Source organism: Lissotriton helveticus, chromosome 4_1 (assembly GCF_964261635.1).
Source record: "Lissotriton helveticus chromosome 4_1, aLisHel1.1, whole genome shotgun sequence".
Classification (NCBI taxonomy): Eukaryota; Metazoa; Chordata; class Amphibia; order Caudata; family Salamandridae; genus Lissotriton; species Lissotriton helveticus.
In genome coordinates, this window is record NC_136063.1 from 660,416,904 (window position 1) to 660,431,982 (window position 15,079).

General features: G+C 42.7%; 1 protein-coding gene across 1 annotated transcript in view; it reads right to left on the reverse strand.

The window, feature by feature from the left end:
* MRPL15 (mitochondrial ribosomal protein L15) overlaps nucleotides 1–8,315 on the reverse strand; it is a 45,898-nt gene extending 37,583 nt beyond the window's left edge. The window contains exon 1 of the mRNA XM_078687304.1: nucleotides 8,139–8,315. Coding sequence (XP_078543430.1) covers nucleotides 8,139–8,243 — 105 coding nt within the window. The 5' untranslated portion in view covers nucleotides 8,244–8,315. The remainder of the gene's footprint in view (nucleotides 1–8,138) is intronic.
* Between the last annotated feature and the right edge of the window lie 6,764 nt (nucleotides 8,316–15,079).

Here is a 15,079-nt window from a genome sequence, read left to right on the forward strand (position 1 = left end):
TTCATTCTTTCTTACTTTGCATCACTTATAGATATGGGGGGTTCCCCTGACACCAGACCGGCAAATTGGCAGATTTACTGATTTCAACTACGCATCTCAGTGGCATCTAAAGGGCCTAGATTGGTAAATATAGGTCGTTAATACTCTATTCTCCTTCTCAGCCACTAAAAGGTTGAGGTTTATCTCACCACACGGCAATAATATAGAACGGTTAGAATCTTTGGGTCCTCGCTATCCACGACAAATCTTCACGTCGTTACACACATGCCATAATTTTCTCTTTTTAATTTTTTTCTTTTCAATTTATTTCTCTCCTATATTATTACCCTTCATAGAGTGCAAATTCTAAGTCCAATTGTATAATGCATCTGTATGTTCGCGTATTGATTTTTCCCTGTTACCAATTGAAACATATTGTGTTGTAGGTTTCCTGTGGACAGAATATTTGGATACCAATCGGATTAGATACACAATCGATATATCCCCTGAAGAAGGGTTCATTTGTTGGAACCCGAAATGCATTGGGATCTTTCTTTAATTTCATTCTGTTTTGAAATGTTACATCTGACAATTATGTGATATGTATTACCATTATCTTGCATGACATTGCAATGCAAAGTATTATGTAACATATTTAGCTTTGTATCAAAAATGATGCATCATGTCTCAGATACAAATGTTTGGAATACAACTTGCATAATCAAGTATTGAAATTTTAAGAGTCTTTTGTTACTTTTTGAGTCAAGAATAACAATCTTGTCAGAATAATCTTCTAGAGACGACTAGTGTCGTCTTTAATGCTGTGCTCTGTTTTCAGGTTGTGGTGATCCAGAGCCTTCTTTCTAATATTTAAAACAAGACATTTTCGTGACAAACTACTTATTACTCTCTTGAGACGGGGTCAATAAATATTCTGAGATTATAAGTTTATCTGTAACACTGGTGTCTCCGATGATTGATGTAGATGGAACCTCCATTTCAACCACAGACCATGCAGACTGCAAACCAACTGCTCCAACAGGAACATCCGATACCAAAGGGGATGATGGACGGAGCGTTTGAGCAAATCAAACACTGACCCCCAGCCAACTGATCTCGGTTTAATCTATCATCATTCTTTAGCTCATTCCAACACCCCAGTTCAGACATGGCCATATGCAAATCAGTCTGACCCTGTGCCTCATGGGAACAGTCCAGCCCAAACTGCCAAGCCATGTCTTCCCTAGACTGGAAACAAGCATCCTGGGACCGGTTTCTGGCTAATCAGCTGTCATCAGCCAGGCTAGCTTGAGGCCAGTGGCAAAGTGAGCAAGGGACCCACGTCTGGGCATACCCTGCCAACTTAGGGCGAACAACCGATACCAAAGGGGATGATGGACGAAGCGTTTGAGCAAATCAAACACTCACCCCAAGTCAAATGCTTAGGCCGGGGCCCCTGGCTTCCAGTAATGACTCGGTAGGATTCTCTGGATTCCAATAATTATTCAGTGGGGTCCCTGTAATGATTAGGTGGGGGTTCTCAGAAGATAAAATGTCAAGAACCACTGACTTAGGGCATTTACAGTTTAAATTTTTATTGTATCGCCAAATCTAATGTGAAAATAGGTTATCTATAAAGCAACCCAATATCATTCAGCCCAGGAGCTATCTAGTAAAATGTTAAATAAATACACCATGTATACAAAAATATATAGATATTGATAAGATGTGATACAATTATATTAATTCAAAACAAAAAGACTGCTGCTACTGCCAGGTTTAGTGCAGCACAAATACTAAGGGGCCGATTACGATACAGACTAGAAAAGCTCTGACCGAACAGGGCCACATCGTAATATGCCGGTCGGATTCCTTTCCGACCGCCTCGTCTTGATGGAGGCAGTCAGAAAGGAATCTGACCGGTCATTCCAGATGGCTTCTGACAGGCTCGGAAAGCCCGTCCGCCAGTCAGAATGAGGCCTGTAATCTGAAGGGCGGCTCTTTCCGCCCTTGAGATTACAATGCACGGTTTCCGACATGGTTTCCATGCCGGTCTGTCCGATATGGAAACCATGTCGGAAAGCGTGTTAGGTTTTTCCCAGCAGGGCCCCCTTTGGTGCACGGCCTCTGGTTCGAGGCCGAGAAGCAACTATAGTGCCCCCCTGTTGATTCCTGCACCTTGAGGTGCCTGCCATGGGGTGCAGGGATGAACTGCACCTCCAATTTCACTATGGGAGCATGCATTATGGCTGGTTTACGGCCGTAATGAATGCTCCGATAGTGAAATATAGGAGTACGACCGAACAGTGTTTGGACGCATCCTAAGGGGGCGGTTGGGACTGACGACCGGGTGTCAGTCAGTTCCATGACCGAGTCGGTGTCTTCGCCCAACATCTTAACGAGCCCCTTAGTGCAATGAACCAAAAATGGATTGCAATTCATAGAGTACATCCCCACGCCAGACAGGATGCATGTCTGCTTGGAGACCTCTAGTACAGCTACATGGAATGTGAAAAATGTCTAAGACTTTTTGCATGACCCCCCTAATAAACATTGAAGAACAAAAGCTGCAATTATGACCATCTTACTGCATCAAATACAGACAATTCCTGCCCCGTACAAAACTCAGTACCTGGACTCGCATCACAGATCAGTGTGGTGCAAAATGTGCACATATATTTATTAGCTTAAACGGTATGCTTTGGTGCAACATTTGTGTTTGTGAATCTAGGACATGATGCACCCAGAATTCACAACTAGTGTGTATCGAAATATATTCATGTTTATCAGCCTTTCATCTAATGACCAACTCAAAGTGGTTTAAATTGCTGGCTATTGCCTCAACATTACAAGAGTTTCAGTTCCTAAGTTACAGGATAGTTGATGAGAATCAGCTGACTAGCATGTGAACTCAGCAGAGCTGTGCAAGTCCAATTGTTAGAGAAATAAAGAGGCATGGAAGCGGAGAGGACATTTTGTTCCCACTGTAAATCACAGTGAAGGGATTACATAGCTGCTTAGGGCAGACTTGAGGGAGCCCAGTTTAATTTCCGCTCCACTGGAATGAACATTATCCACGTCCCAGAGTAATTGCTATGACTCAATATATGCCAAGACTATTGTGAACCAAAATGTGAATCTGATATATAAAAAAATAACTCACTTTTTAAATCAACTAAAATGCCCACCTCAAAAGGTTGATATGAATGCCCGATCAGTTACCAGAAAGAAAATGGTAGTACTGAAGCTAGATTTAGGCATAATTCCTAACCGGATTTCTCTTATTTTTTTTAAACCTGCAAACAGGTTCTCTTGTGCTAATGCTTACCATTCAGTTAGAGCCTCAACTGTATGAAGTACCCCAGATTAAAGTGTCTACGTATGCTAAAATTGTATATCTTTTTAAGATAAACATTGAGGCTGCATATTAAGAAATAAAAGTATATTTTGCCTCCCCTAAAGTCCCAAAATGGTTAATCACTTATATCCGAAAGGCATGATATCACAAACGTTTGCATGTGCCTAGAAATCTACTGCTCTCAAAATCAGAGATGTCCCCCATTAAAAAAACCACAGTTAAAGAACCTCATAAAGAATGTAAAAAAATTGTCGCATAACTGGGAGAAAATGTTAAAGGCAATTCAAAGCAGTGAAGCAATGGCAGTTTAGTAATTAATTGCCAAGTCTCTAGGGACCAAGAAGGGAAGTGATAAAATGTCACCATTCCAAAGAAGTGGAACGCTGAAGCTTATAAGTAGTTTGGCGAGATTCAGCTAGAAGTCTCAAATATGATCCAGCAAACTCCACTTTACTAATAAAATGGAGTTGGTGATTACAACTATAAAAAAAACTCCTTGGCATCAGGTCCAGCTGGTTGGGCAGCACCACATTAAAAGAATTGCCTAGATCAACGGTTCTTAACCTTTTGACTCCTGGGACCATCACTTAATATCCTGGACTCCATGGACTCTGATGAATCATTATTGAAAAGTGGGGATCCCCACTGAGTCATTACTCGCAGCCTGTGACCCTGGCCTCAGCAATTTCAATGATTGAAACTGCAAAATACACAAATGCAAATATTTTATTTAACTCACAATTTTTTTTTTTTAAACTCAATTTCGTTTTAACGGGATGGTTGGCACTTTTCAAAATTCAACCGAGGACACCTATCATCCCTATTTTATTCTGTTTGTTGCGCTTGTAATGACTGCTTCCATGAATCAATCTGAGAACACAGACTTAATTTTAAGCCTCCAATTTAAAATTACTTCACATTTACAGAACGTTTTAGAATTCTCAACTTTACATTTTGCTTCTTTATTTATATACACTTTACTAATCTGTTAATATGATTACATTTTTTAAGCAGCCACAAACCCCCAGGAGGCGGCTTCCAGGACCCCTAAGAGTCCCCAGACCACATGTTAAAAACTACTGGTCTAGATGGTGTACATATGTCCTCAAGTCTATGTGCACTGCTATTATTGGCACAAGTGTTGCTCCAAACGGACGGACAGCCTTGTTATGCGACAAGGAAGCTGCTTCATATGGTGAAGCTGGAAAGCATAGAACTACCAGTTTCATTGTTGAGAAGTGTGCAATTACGATTTACTAATACATTTGCTGCAAAAATGCCCAAATGACAGCGAATTTTCCCCCAGCAAGGTTTGTTCTTGCTGTAGAGTTAAGCATGGATGCACACCAATCCATCTGCTGATCAATATTTTCTAATCAAATATAGAAATGATACTAGAGATGGTAAACAGCTTACTCCCAAAAATTGACCAATACTTCCTCATTGTTGTGCCGATGACAACATACTCCTTGATTATATGCCTACAACATTTGTAATTATACTTGCCAAATATTGCACTAAAACTCAGCTAATAGTGAATCTAACAAAAACAAGAATAATGTTTGGTGAAAAAAGGTCGAGGTTGTTGGATTAAACATAAAAAACAGATTCTCAGAGTACTTTTACTTCCAAATATTAACTGATTATCGACTCTCAAAGGAACTTCAAATACATAGAAACAATGGGTAAATTTAACATAGAAGGCTTGAAATCGTTTTAATATAACATTTGGAAAACTAACACTGCAACCACTATTGAAAGCATTCAGCATGTGGTGCTAATTTTAAACCGCTTGTGACACATGCCACCCCAGTCTGGTGACTGACTTAATAAATATCTAGATGCATTGGAGGTCTTATTTGGAGAAAGACCAAATTGGTTTCTATCCAAGAGAACAAGTTCGAACTTCTTCAGAAATCCAGAAAAGGCAGCTTTGCTAAATGCAGTTACATTATAAATATTACATAATACATGCCAGCATGCCTTGCGGATTTTTTACCTTAAGACCTATAAATTCAGTCAATTGTCTCCCTAAACTCTTTAACAAACGTGGAAACTATCAGGCGTATGTTTCAAAAAACTAGTGAAAATAAAGATGATGTACTGGCTTTACTAACAGGGTTTCCTTTACATACATACAAAGAAATCCTATAAAATGCAGATGGTCTTCTTCAAGCTGGGTCATTTCATAAATATTTCATTGATGGTCGCACAATGGAAGACGCTACATATACATGTTCTTCCAGTTAGAGTAATTACCGTATATGAGATTGCTTTGACAAGGGGTTAAGTCTCCTTGTGGACAACATTGTTATTATGGACGATTTCACAGTGTGTTTGACGTGTGTTATCTTACAGGAGTTTGAGTCACTCCAAATCCTGAGGGATTTGACTTATTGGGCAAGAGAAGGAGATACATTTTTGGTTTGTGATTGACAAAGCCCTGTTGAATTTACATTTGAGTAATCTTCTTGTGAAAGGAGAAAGAATTCCAAATGCTCAACATTTTCTGTAGAATGGTACAAGTTATTCAAGTCAATTTGAGGCCTGCTACTACCATGGATTTGACCCCATAATATAACATTAGCAGCAGACCTTCGCTGTTAATATTAATTAATAAAAGCAAACTTTGGGAGCACCAGGAGTGAACACAAATAGGGAGAAGGGAGGTATCATATGCAATTATAAAAGAGCTAGGCCGCAGACAATACAGTTCTTTTTAAACTGCAACTTCTCTTCTCAACACAGAGAGGGCAATGAGCACAATTTTAAAATTCTATGTGCTTCTCCACAGGAACGTGTTACCAAGCCATCAATGTCTGAGGTGGGTGAGTTTACACATTAATGAGGAAAGCCGAGCCAAGGATCTGCTTTGGCTCTAAGAGCTTGTGCATGAGCCGAACCATGAAATGTTTGGCAAGTAATCTGTGCAACAAATATGATAAAGTCTCTTTAAAAATACAAATGTATTTTCTTAATGCAGAAGTGCTTCTCCTTAGTAAATTAGATGTATTACTGCACTAGAGGCATTCAACGTGATAGTTTCTAAATATAAACTTACATTCATGGCCCCTGCCTTGAAAACAATGCTAATAGTAAACTAAGAGGCAAAACAGTTGTCATGTGTACCATAGACGTGGCCTAGATTTCTATTATGCGTGGAGCAGCATTATAGTCTATTTAAACATTTACAAGAAATGTTTGCACATTGCACATATTGAAGTTACACATTTAAATGTGCCCTCGTGTAAAAAGAAAGCAAAAGTAGGCTCGGTGAAATAACACAATGGCCTAGGATCACAAATGTTGGTCAAGTGGGGAAGCTGGGATTGATCAGAATTTTTCTGGTTTCACCTTGTGAAATTCAACCACTAGATAGATGCCTCTTTCTCTCAATCAGGGTAAATACTGCTGTTTTGGCTTCAATTATTGGTGCATGAGTTAGGAGCATGGTTGAACGGCAGAAGCCGCGTGAAAGCTGGGCTGGAGAGTCCAAGCAGATCTCAAGCTGAGCCAGAAGCATGGCTCTGACTCAGGCTTTCTTTGCCTCACCAACCTCTAATCAATGTTATTCACTGTCCTGCTGTGTGGAAGGATTAAGGGCAATGCTTTAAATTGTCAGGTACTCTACGGTACTGAGCACATGCATTCTTTAATTTAAAAGCGTGAGTATCTGCACTTCTCACCACTGCTGTAATACATTTAACAGTAGAATACCAGCACTAATCAGGTGCAAACGGGCACTCTAAAGATTAAGTACCTGCACTTCTAGGTTTATATTTAAAGCATTGATTAGGGGCTATCAAAACCAACATTTCAAAAGTTCAGGATGCATGAATACACGAGTGTTGCTGATCCCCAGGTGAAACTCAAACACAGAGAAACTTACACCAGACTATGATCCCCACTATTAAACTAGAAAGAAATTCCAGAACAATGCCAGTATCGTACAATGGGCCCTCGCTGCTTAACTTGTTAAAGAATCATTCCAAAGTTATGCTCAGAGGCCTTCGGCCTGTGCTATCAGACACTAGTGGGTGCCGAATACCAGGGCTTCCTAGTGGAGATTCCACCTTATGCCACTTTAATATGCTACTAGGCAGTCCCTATCCCTTTATGTTACTCTTGCAGACTCTTTTGGACCTGGCTTCTCCGTTTCTCACTGTTTTTCCACATTTCTCTTCCTTCTCCTTTCCCCTTGTATGTTTAGCTCTCTCTTACTGTGGGTCAATGACTAGTGAAGAAAAAGAAGTGTTGATCCCCAAAGATAGGTGCCATTGGGCCCCACCAGATCAAATTAATCAATGAACACCTGAAGGAAGTATCAACGCTCACATCCTAAAGTAACACACATCCCGTAAGCAAAACTAAAAAGACAGCCCACATATGACCTCAACGTCTCGGATTCTAGAAGCCGTGTAATAAAATGTAATAAATAATTGTATTATTATTTTTTTTATTTTTTTTACCTCAACGTCTCGGAGTCTAGAAGCCGTGTAGGGGATCACCTGGTCAGTTTATACACTTTAAAGGGCCAAAGAGGTGGGAATTACCTTAAACCAACGAAAAATAAACCTGGGGCAGGTATAGAATGCCAATAAAATAAAACGAGGTCTGCGTTGCATATTCTTAGCACAGGAAGAAATCTTAATCTAGGGAACCTTGAGAAATTATCATTTAATGCTCAAGCTGATGTGCTCTGCTTCCTTATTAAGTGGCCCTGTCGGGATAGTTATAAATTCGCAAGTAATGCTAAATTCAAACACTGCTCTTCTCGATCCTCTCTGTTTCCGTCTCTCACCCTCTTCCTAGCACCCGGGTTGGGCCTGAGATTAGCCAGGGTCACTCTGGGGAGGCTCCGTAGCAGCTGCCAACCCTTGTCGCCTGCGCCCCCTGATGCTGCCATGCTTCCTGCCAGTGTCAAGGACACTACAACGATGCGCTGAAGTCGGAGACATAGAAGAGCGACTAAAGACTGAGTCAAACACCGTGTCAGACACAGTACCGAGAGGTTTTAACAAGACACTGCTCGATGGCGGCCATATTAGGTGTGGATAAGACATGCGAGCGCGCAATGGCAAACAATTATGGCATCGCTTTTTAGGCTTAGAAAAGCCCGAAAAGTCTACTGTTCTGAGCGCCGTTTCTCCTCTAAGTGTGAATTACTGTCCGATCTCTAAAAGATAACTCGTACGACCCGTCTAGTGCAATATATGATTCAGTTTCCGGGTATGGAAATTACATTGAAATAAAAGACGCTAAGGGCTTTCCATTGAATACCTCCAGAACAAATCGGCCATGTTCCAATGGTTACAACTGCTTTTCTATTTTGTGCACTTTTATATAGTGCGAACCCTCCCCGAAGGAATTTGAGCGGGGGTGGTTGTGTTATTTGCCTAGAAGCACAGGATGTTTAGCGACGCCGAGGTTCGAACATGATTTCATAGTTCGAAAGTCGTCAGCTTCTTACTTTTTCTGTGTTAACATTGGAAGTTGTGAGTTTTCTTTTTGTTTGCTTTAAATACTTTGGAAACCAAGCTTATGCTAACATAACTGTGCTTACATTGTTCTCCATCTTGAATTGATGCAACAAAACACCCTATGCTCTTTGAGGCATGTTATATTCGAGTATGGATTTGAAGCTCCGCCCATATTTTTCATTGGCTTGTCATTGTCATTTGTAAATGCTGGCTTCTGATTTGTTAATAGGCTTGTTAGTCCCGGGTTGTCTTCATTTGTAACCTCCCATGAGGACTGGCCTTTTTAGGTCTCGCCAGAGGCAGCGCATGCGCTACTCTTAGGGTGACCAGACGTCCCCGTTTTCCCAGGACGGTCCCCGTTTTTGGAGAAGTGTCCCCGTGTCCAGACACTTTTCTCCAAGTGACTCAAATGTCCCTGTTTTCAAACAGTGTCCTGGTTAAACACAGAAATGTCCCTGTTGTTCCTTGTTCCGGTTGAGCATGCGCGTGCACACTCTCTTTGCACTCTTTACGGCGTGTGTCGTCACTGAGGTGAGCGCTGTAGCAGGAAGGGAAATCCTATATGCTATAGTCCTTAAAAGTGTAAATGTAATAAAAAGTACTAATGTTGCTGCATAAAGGAGAGGGGTGCCAATAAAAGCCCTCAAATTTGTTGTCTGTAATGCTTCATCTCAGTCTGTGGAGGGAGCTGTCATTGTAGTCCCTTTTCTATGTCTATGGCAGCTGTCAAATAGTCCTACTTTTATGTCGATGGTTACTGCAAACCGTAGTCCTACTTCTATGTCTATGACCTCTCCCCGTTTTTAGGTCGAGGTAATTCGGCAGACCGGAAGTCAGAGAATTAATGTTTCTTAGTGGGACTATTAGTCCCGCCTCAGTTTTTGCCTCTCTTCCATTGGCTGGCTTCCTAAACGGAGGCCAGCCATTGGAGGAGAGAGCCGTCCCTCCGAATAGGCTCCGTCTTTTTCGGATTTGGGGGCGTAAGTTTTGCTGTTCTTTAGACAGTGACGTCGCTCGTCACTCAGGACAGCAAAACACGCCCCAAAATCCGAAAAATTTCAGAAGCCAGTGCATGCGTTGCTTACTATTGCTCACGATCTGTGTTAATTAGCCTTCACTGGCCCTCTACATTAACAAGGATATTGTACCCTCTCTAGCCCTATATATTGATGTCATGGTAAGGTGTACTTAGGAAAATAATTCACCGCCGGCCCCGGGGATCGTGGAGGAGACGCTGTGCCCGCCTCCCTGCTCAGGGCCGCCCTGCCATTGGCGGCCCGGCCCACGAGACAGGAAGCCAGGCAGACTCCGTGAAGACGTGGGCGGGGCCTGGTCGTTTTCCGGTGTCCGGACAGAAGAACCGTGCTGGCTCCCCTGCGGGGCTCTAGGAAGAGAGCCCCGCCCGCCGCCACTACCAGCAACCGGCCCCCAGGAGCAGGACCGGGTGAAGAGGAGGGCGCCGCCCTCGCCGAAGAGCAGCGCTAAAGAGAGCCCGGTGAGTAAGGGCCCCCCTCCCTCTTGTTATTATTTATTTTCATGCCGCCTAAGTGACCCGGCCCTGCCTCAAACTAACTCTCCCACACTCTGAACAATACACACACACCAAACAGCACCAGTGCACCGGCCGCGCAGTCACACGCTAAATCGCACACAACCTCCCACACGCTGAACCACAACACATATCAAACTCTCCAAAGCACAACAACTATACACTAGTCCTTACATACACCACACACACTGGACTGCAAAACTCACACACCAGCCACACACGCCGAACCACATGCATCAAGACAAACTCACAGCGTCCATAAACTCCAGACCACGCACATATGTATAGACACCAAACTACAAAAGATATACACACATGAATCTACACAAAAGGCACACAGAGGCAAGCACACTAATGCTCATACAGGCGCGCATGCCGATAACACACATACCCAGACCAGACAAGGTATACAGATAAAGGCCCGCACCACCCCTGCACCACATTTGCATTTGACCCGTGGGTCAGAATCACTTTTTGCATTATATGAAATGCTGAAAATTTTGCACATTTCGCTTAACATTTCATTTGGCAATTGCACAAGATTGTACTGACATAACCACAATTTTACACAGGTCTACCAATCCGTTATGGATCAGACCAGTAGGCATGCCAAGGAACGTGATCTCAGGACCTGGGCAGACATTACAGTGCTTTGAGTGCCATGGCCGAGTGCGCTTTGTAAGAGTAAATAAATACACAGAACTTATTTGTGGCTACTCCTAGGGTTGTCAGATTTCAAGGATTGTTCTGAAGATAGCACCCACTTGTATTAGGATGTTACGTAATCATTGAGTGAGACTTTGAATCCGTTTCTGAACAACACCCTTGCCTCGTCTAGAGTGTTTTCATTCCCTCTTGATGAATTTGTAACCAGACTTTTTAATGTCAAAGCTGCCGTATGTTAAAGAACTGTGGCTTTTTTCACTTTAAAGAGACTGCAGATTTTACGCGTTTTGTTGCATTGTTTTCATCGCAAACATCTACCGGGCTCGGCTTGTGTAAGGTCTCTTAGAGCCAAGCCAGTCCTGTGGCTCGACCCCCCCCCGATAATTTCTTGGCTCACCCACCTTACCTTACATCAGAGTACACCTTCGCCTCATCATCAGTACTAGCTGCACACAAGTAAGTCTACCCATTTCGGTACACACCTGATACTACAACACCCTGCCATACACTCACACACGCACACAGTACAGAACCCATTCTTCCTGCTTGCCCAAGCTCCCTTACCCCCAGCCCACAACCCTGTAAACAATATTTCCCCTTCACTCCGAGTGCCCTCATTCTTCTCCGAGCACAGTACCATAGCTACCTCGCAATGGCATTTAACTCAGCTTCCATCAGAGTGGAGGGCATGTTATTTCCCTGACCCTGCACTTTAAGCTAGCCAAATTTACGTTATCTATTTCGCAGGACACGTGGATACATACTTAGTGCACAGAGAGTCTTATGCATGCAGAGATGTCATAAAATGTTGGGGTGGGGGCAGGAGCTCACAGCTGTTATTATTCACACAGTTCTGATGATGCACCTCAGGCACGGGGCTGACTCAGTTATTATTCACACAGCTCTGATGATGCACCTCAGGCACGGGCTCAGATGCTCCTCAGGCACGGGCTCACAGCTGTTATTATTCACACAGCTCTGATGCGCTCTCTAATACTCTTTACTAATAACTCTCTCCTCCTCACTATCAACTTCTCACTCTACTACTTACTCTGTGTGTGGGTGCTAATGCAATAGGTCTCGCATATGCAAGCGATGAAGCTATTGGCAATGTAAATGACAATGCCATTTATTTATTATTTAAAAAAAAAAATCATGAGCAATGCCAATAGCTCTACCTTTAATGCTGCCGAGACCATTGCATTGTAAATGCTTTTTTGTTTTGAGCATCTGGTCACCCTACCTAATCTGGCGAGACATTTAGTAAGTGGGCTTTAAAAATCCGACCTCACTCTTTTGTGTGTGGCCTAAAGCTTGCAGTTACGCGCACAGGCGCCATCTGGCTTTCCGCCATGGCTCATTAAGCACTTTGCATGCGGCACCCTTACAGCGCGTGATCACTTTCACTTTCGCTGCAGCATCACTTTCATGGCCGCACGGCCCATGCTTGTTTTTAATGAAATTTGACCACTAATACACACTCACAAAAACACATGAGAGATCCTATCTCTATTCTACAGCATAGCGCCGCAGCAGCTTCTCAGGGGGCGGTGCAGGGACAGGAAGCTGTTACTCCTTTCGTACATGTTTTATGAGTTTGAAAATAACAGGCAGTCCCACGAGTTTCACTTTCAAACGCCCCACGCGGCCAATGCTTGTCTTACTTGTGTTATTCCATTTTGAAAGCTACCATTAACTTGAAAGGAGTTGCAAAAGAAAATGACTAGAGCGTAGTTTAAGATCCTTGAAAGCAACAAAATAAAATCCCACACTAGGGCAGACCGAATACAAACGTGCACCGCTTCTACTCACTAGGACTCTCATCCGTGCACGGCTGACCTCGCTGAAAGGGGCAAAGATTCCAGCACTGAGTCCCGTGACACACGCAGGGGGCCTCACTTGTGAAGTTTATTATTTTAGGGGGCATGTTACCGGAAACGCAGGGTTGTTACTAACTGTTGCTCTTCGAGGCAGACACTTCTGTCAAATTAGCTGCTTGTGGTTAGGGAGGATTAATGGACTACAGCAGCCTGAGAAATGGGATGACACGGTTTGTTATGTTGTCGACAATTGTATATTACACTTTGTGTTGAAGATATTACTGCGCATACTTTCCACCAGTTCTTGTAACACTTGACTCCTTGGCTCGATAGGTTTCTTAAAGTGTAGTAAGACTATGCAGTTAGAGGCCGAGAATTTATTGAGTGTGTGTGTGTAGAGGGGGTTGAGGTTCCAGAGGTTTTGTCAGTTTAATTAGCACAGTTATACTTGCACGGTGTGAGTTTGCGAGCACACAATAAAATAATAAGCGCAATTTGAGTTGTGTGCACTGCACATAACATAAGGGACACAAAAGGCCTTACTGCAACAGAACCGCACATAAACAGAGCATATGCACATAACACAACGGTAGGCAATCTCCCTAAAGCACAAGGATTTGACGTAATCACCAGAGCTGCTGATTGGGAAGCTGGGTAACCATGTTCGAGTCACGGTGTCGACTCCCCATCCTGTGATTCTAGGCAAAAACCATGTTCGAGTCACAGCGCCGACTCGCCATAATGTGATTCTGGGCAAATCAGTTAATCTCCCTGCTGCATACGCAAAATTTCTAGGGCTATTTTGTTGTAGACAAATATCACAAGATCTGGTCTTTGTCTTGAGTTTAACTTTAATTCAGGAGAACCCAGAACCAACCCTACCAGGCGCAGCTGGCTAAACTGTTACAGCCCCACGCGAGATGATGATGTCACATAAAGAACCCTAAGTACCTCACAGGTGACATCACTCAGCCTAGCACAGGACACTCCATTACAATATAACATATTTGTATTTCTAAAACTATTTATTCACAACCCCAAGCACAGGCGGGTTTTTAGGCTCTGTCTACAAATCACATTTGCTCATAAAATATGCTTTTATATAGCGCTTCTTAAAAAGGTGTTCGTTTTTTCCAAATAAAAGTTTATGTTCTGTGTTTATTATCTAACTCAATAATATAACAATAATGCTTTCACAAGTGTATGAAGGATGAATGTTATAGTCAGCCCTGCTTCACTTTTAAAACTTGCCATAATTGTTTTCTTACTTGTGTTATTCCATTTTGAAAGCTACCATTAACTTGAAAGGAGTTGCAAAAGAAAATGACCAGAGCATAGTTTAAGATCCATGAAAGAAACAAAATAAAATCCCACACTAGGGCAGACCGAATACAAACGCTCGCTGCTTCTAAACAGTAGGCCTCTCCTCCCTGCACGGCTGACCTCGCTGAACGGGGCACATATTCTAGCTCTGAGTTCCGTGACACACGCAGGGCACCTCACTTGTGAAGTTTGTTATTTTAGGGGGGCATGTTACCGGAAACCCAGGGTTGTTACTAACTGTTGCTCTTCTAGGCAGACACTTCTGTCAAATTAGCTGCTTTCGGTTAGGGAGGATTCATGCACTACAGCAGTCTGAGAATTGGGATGACACGGTTTGTTATGTTATTCATAATTGTGTAGCGCCCTTTGTGTTCAAGACATTACTGCGCATACTTTTCACCTTTTTTTGTAACATGTGACTTTTCGGCTCCTCATGTTTCTTAAAGTTTGACTTGTGCTGTGGTAAGACTATGCAAATCTTACTTTTACAGATTGAAATACTACTTTTCTGAGTTTTATTTTGAGAGTTTAAGATCGGAACAGTTCTGCTAATCTATTGGGTGTTATATTATTTATAGGCGGCACCCTGTGCAGTGTGTTCAGTCTGCCGCATACTAAGGAATGAGAGGAACAGTACCACCTCAGGCACACTTCTGTAAACTGTGTAACCCGCTGCTCCTCACTGTGTCCCCAGAGCCCCTCCTTCCACACCAATACCTGATGCACTGCATCACTGTGGCACTTTGCACATAACATTAGAGGCAGAGAAGCCCTCTCTGCAATAGAACCATACAAAAACTGGGCATAGGCACACAACACAACGGTAGGTAATCTTCCTAAAGCACAAAGATGTGGGTAATGGCAAGAGCTGCTGAGCGGGAAGCTGGGGAACCATGTTTGAGTC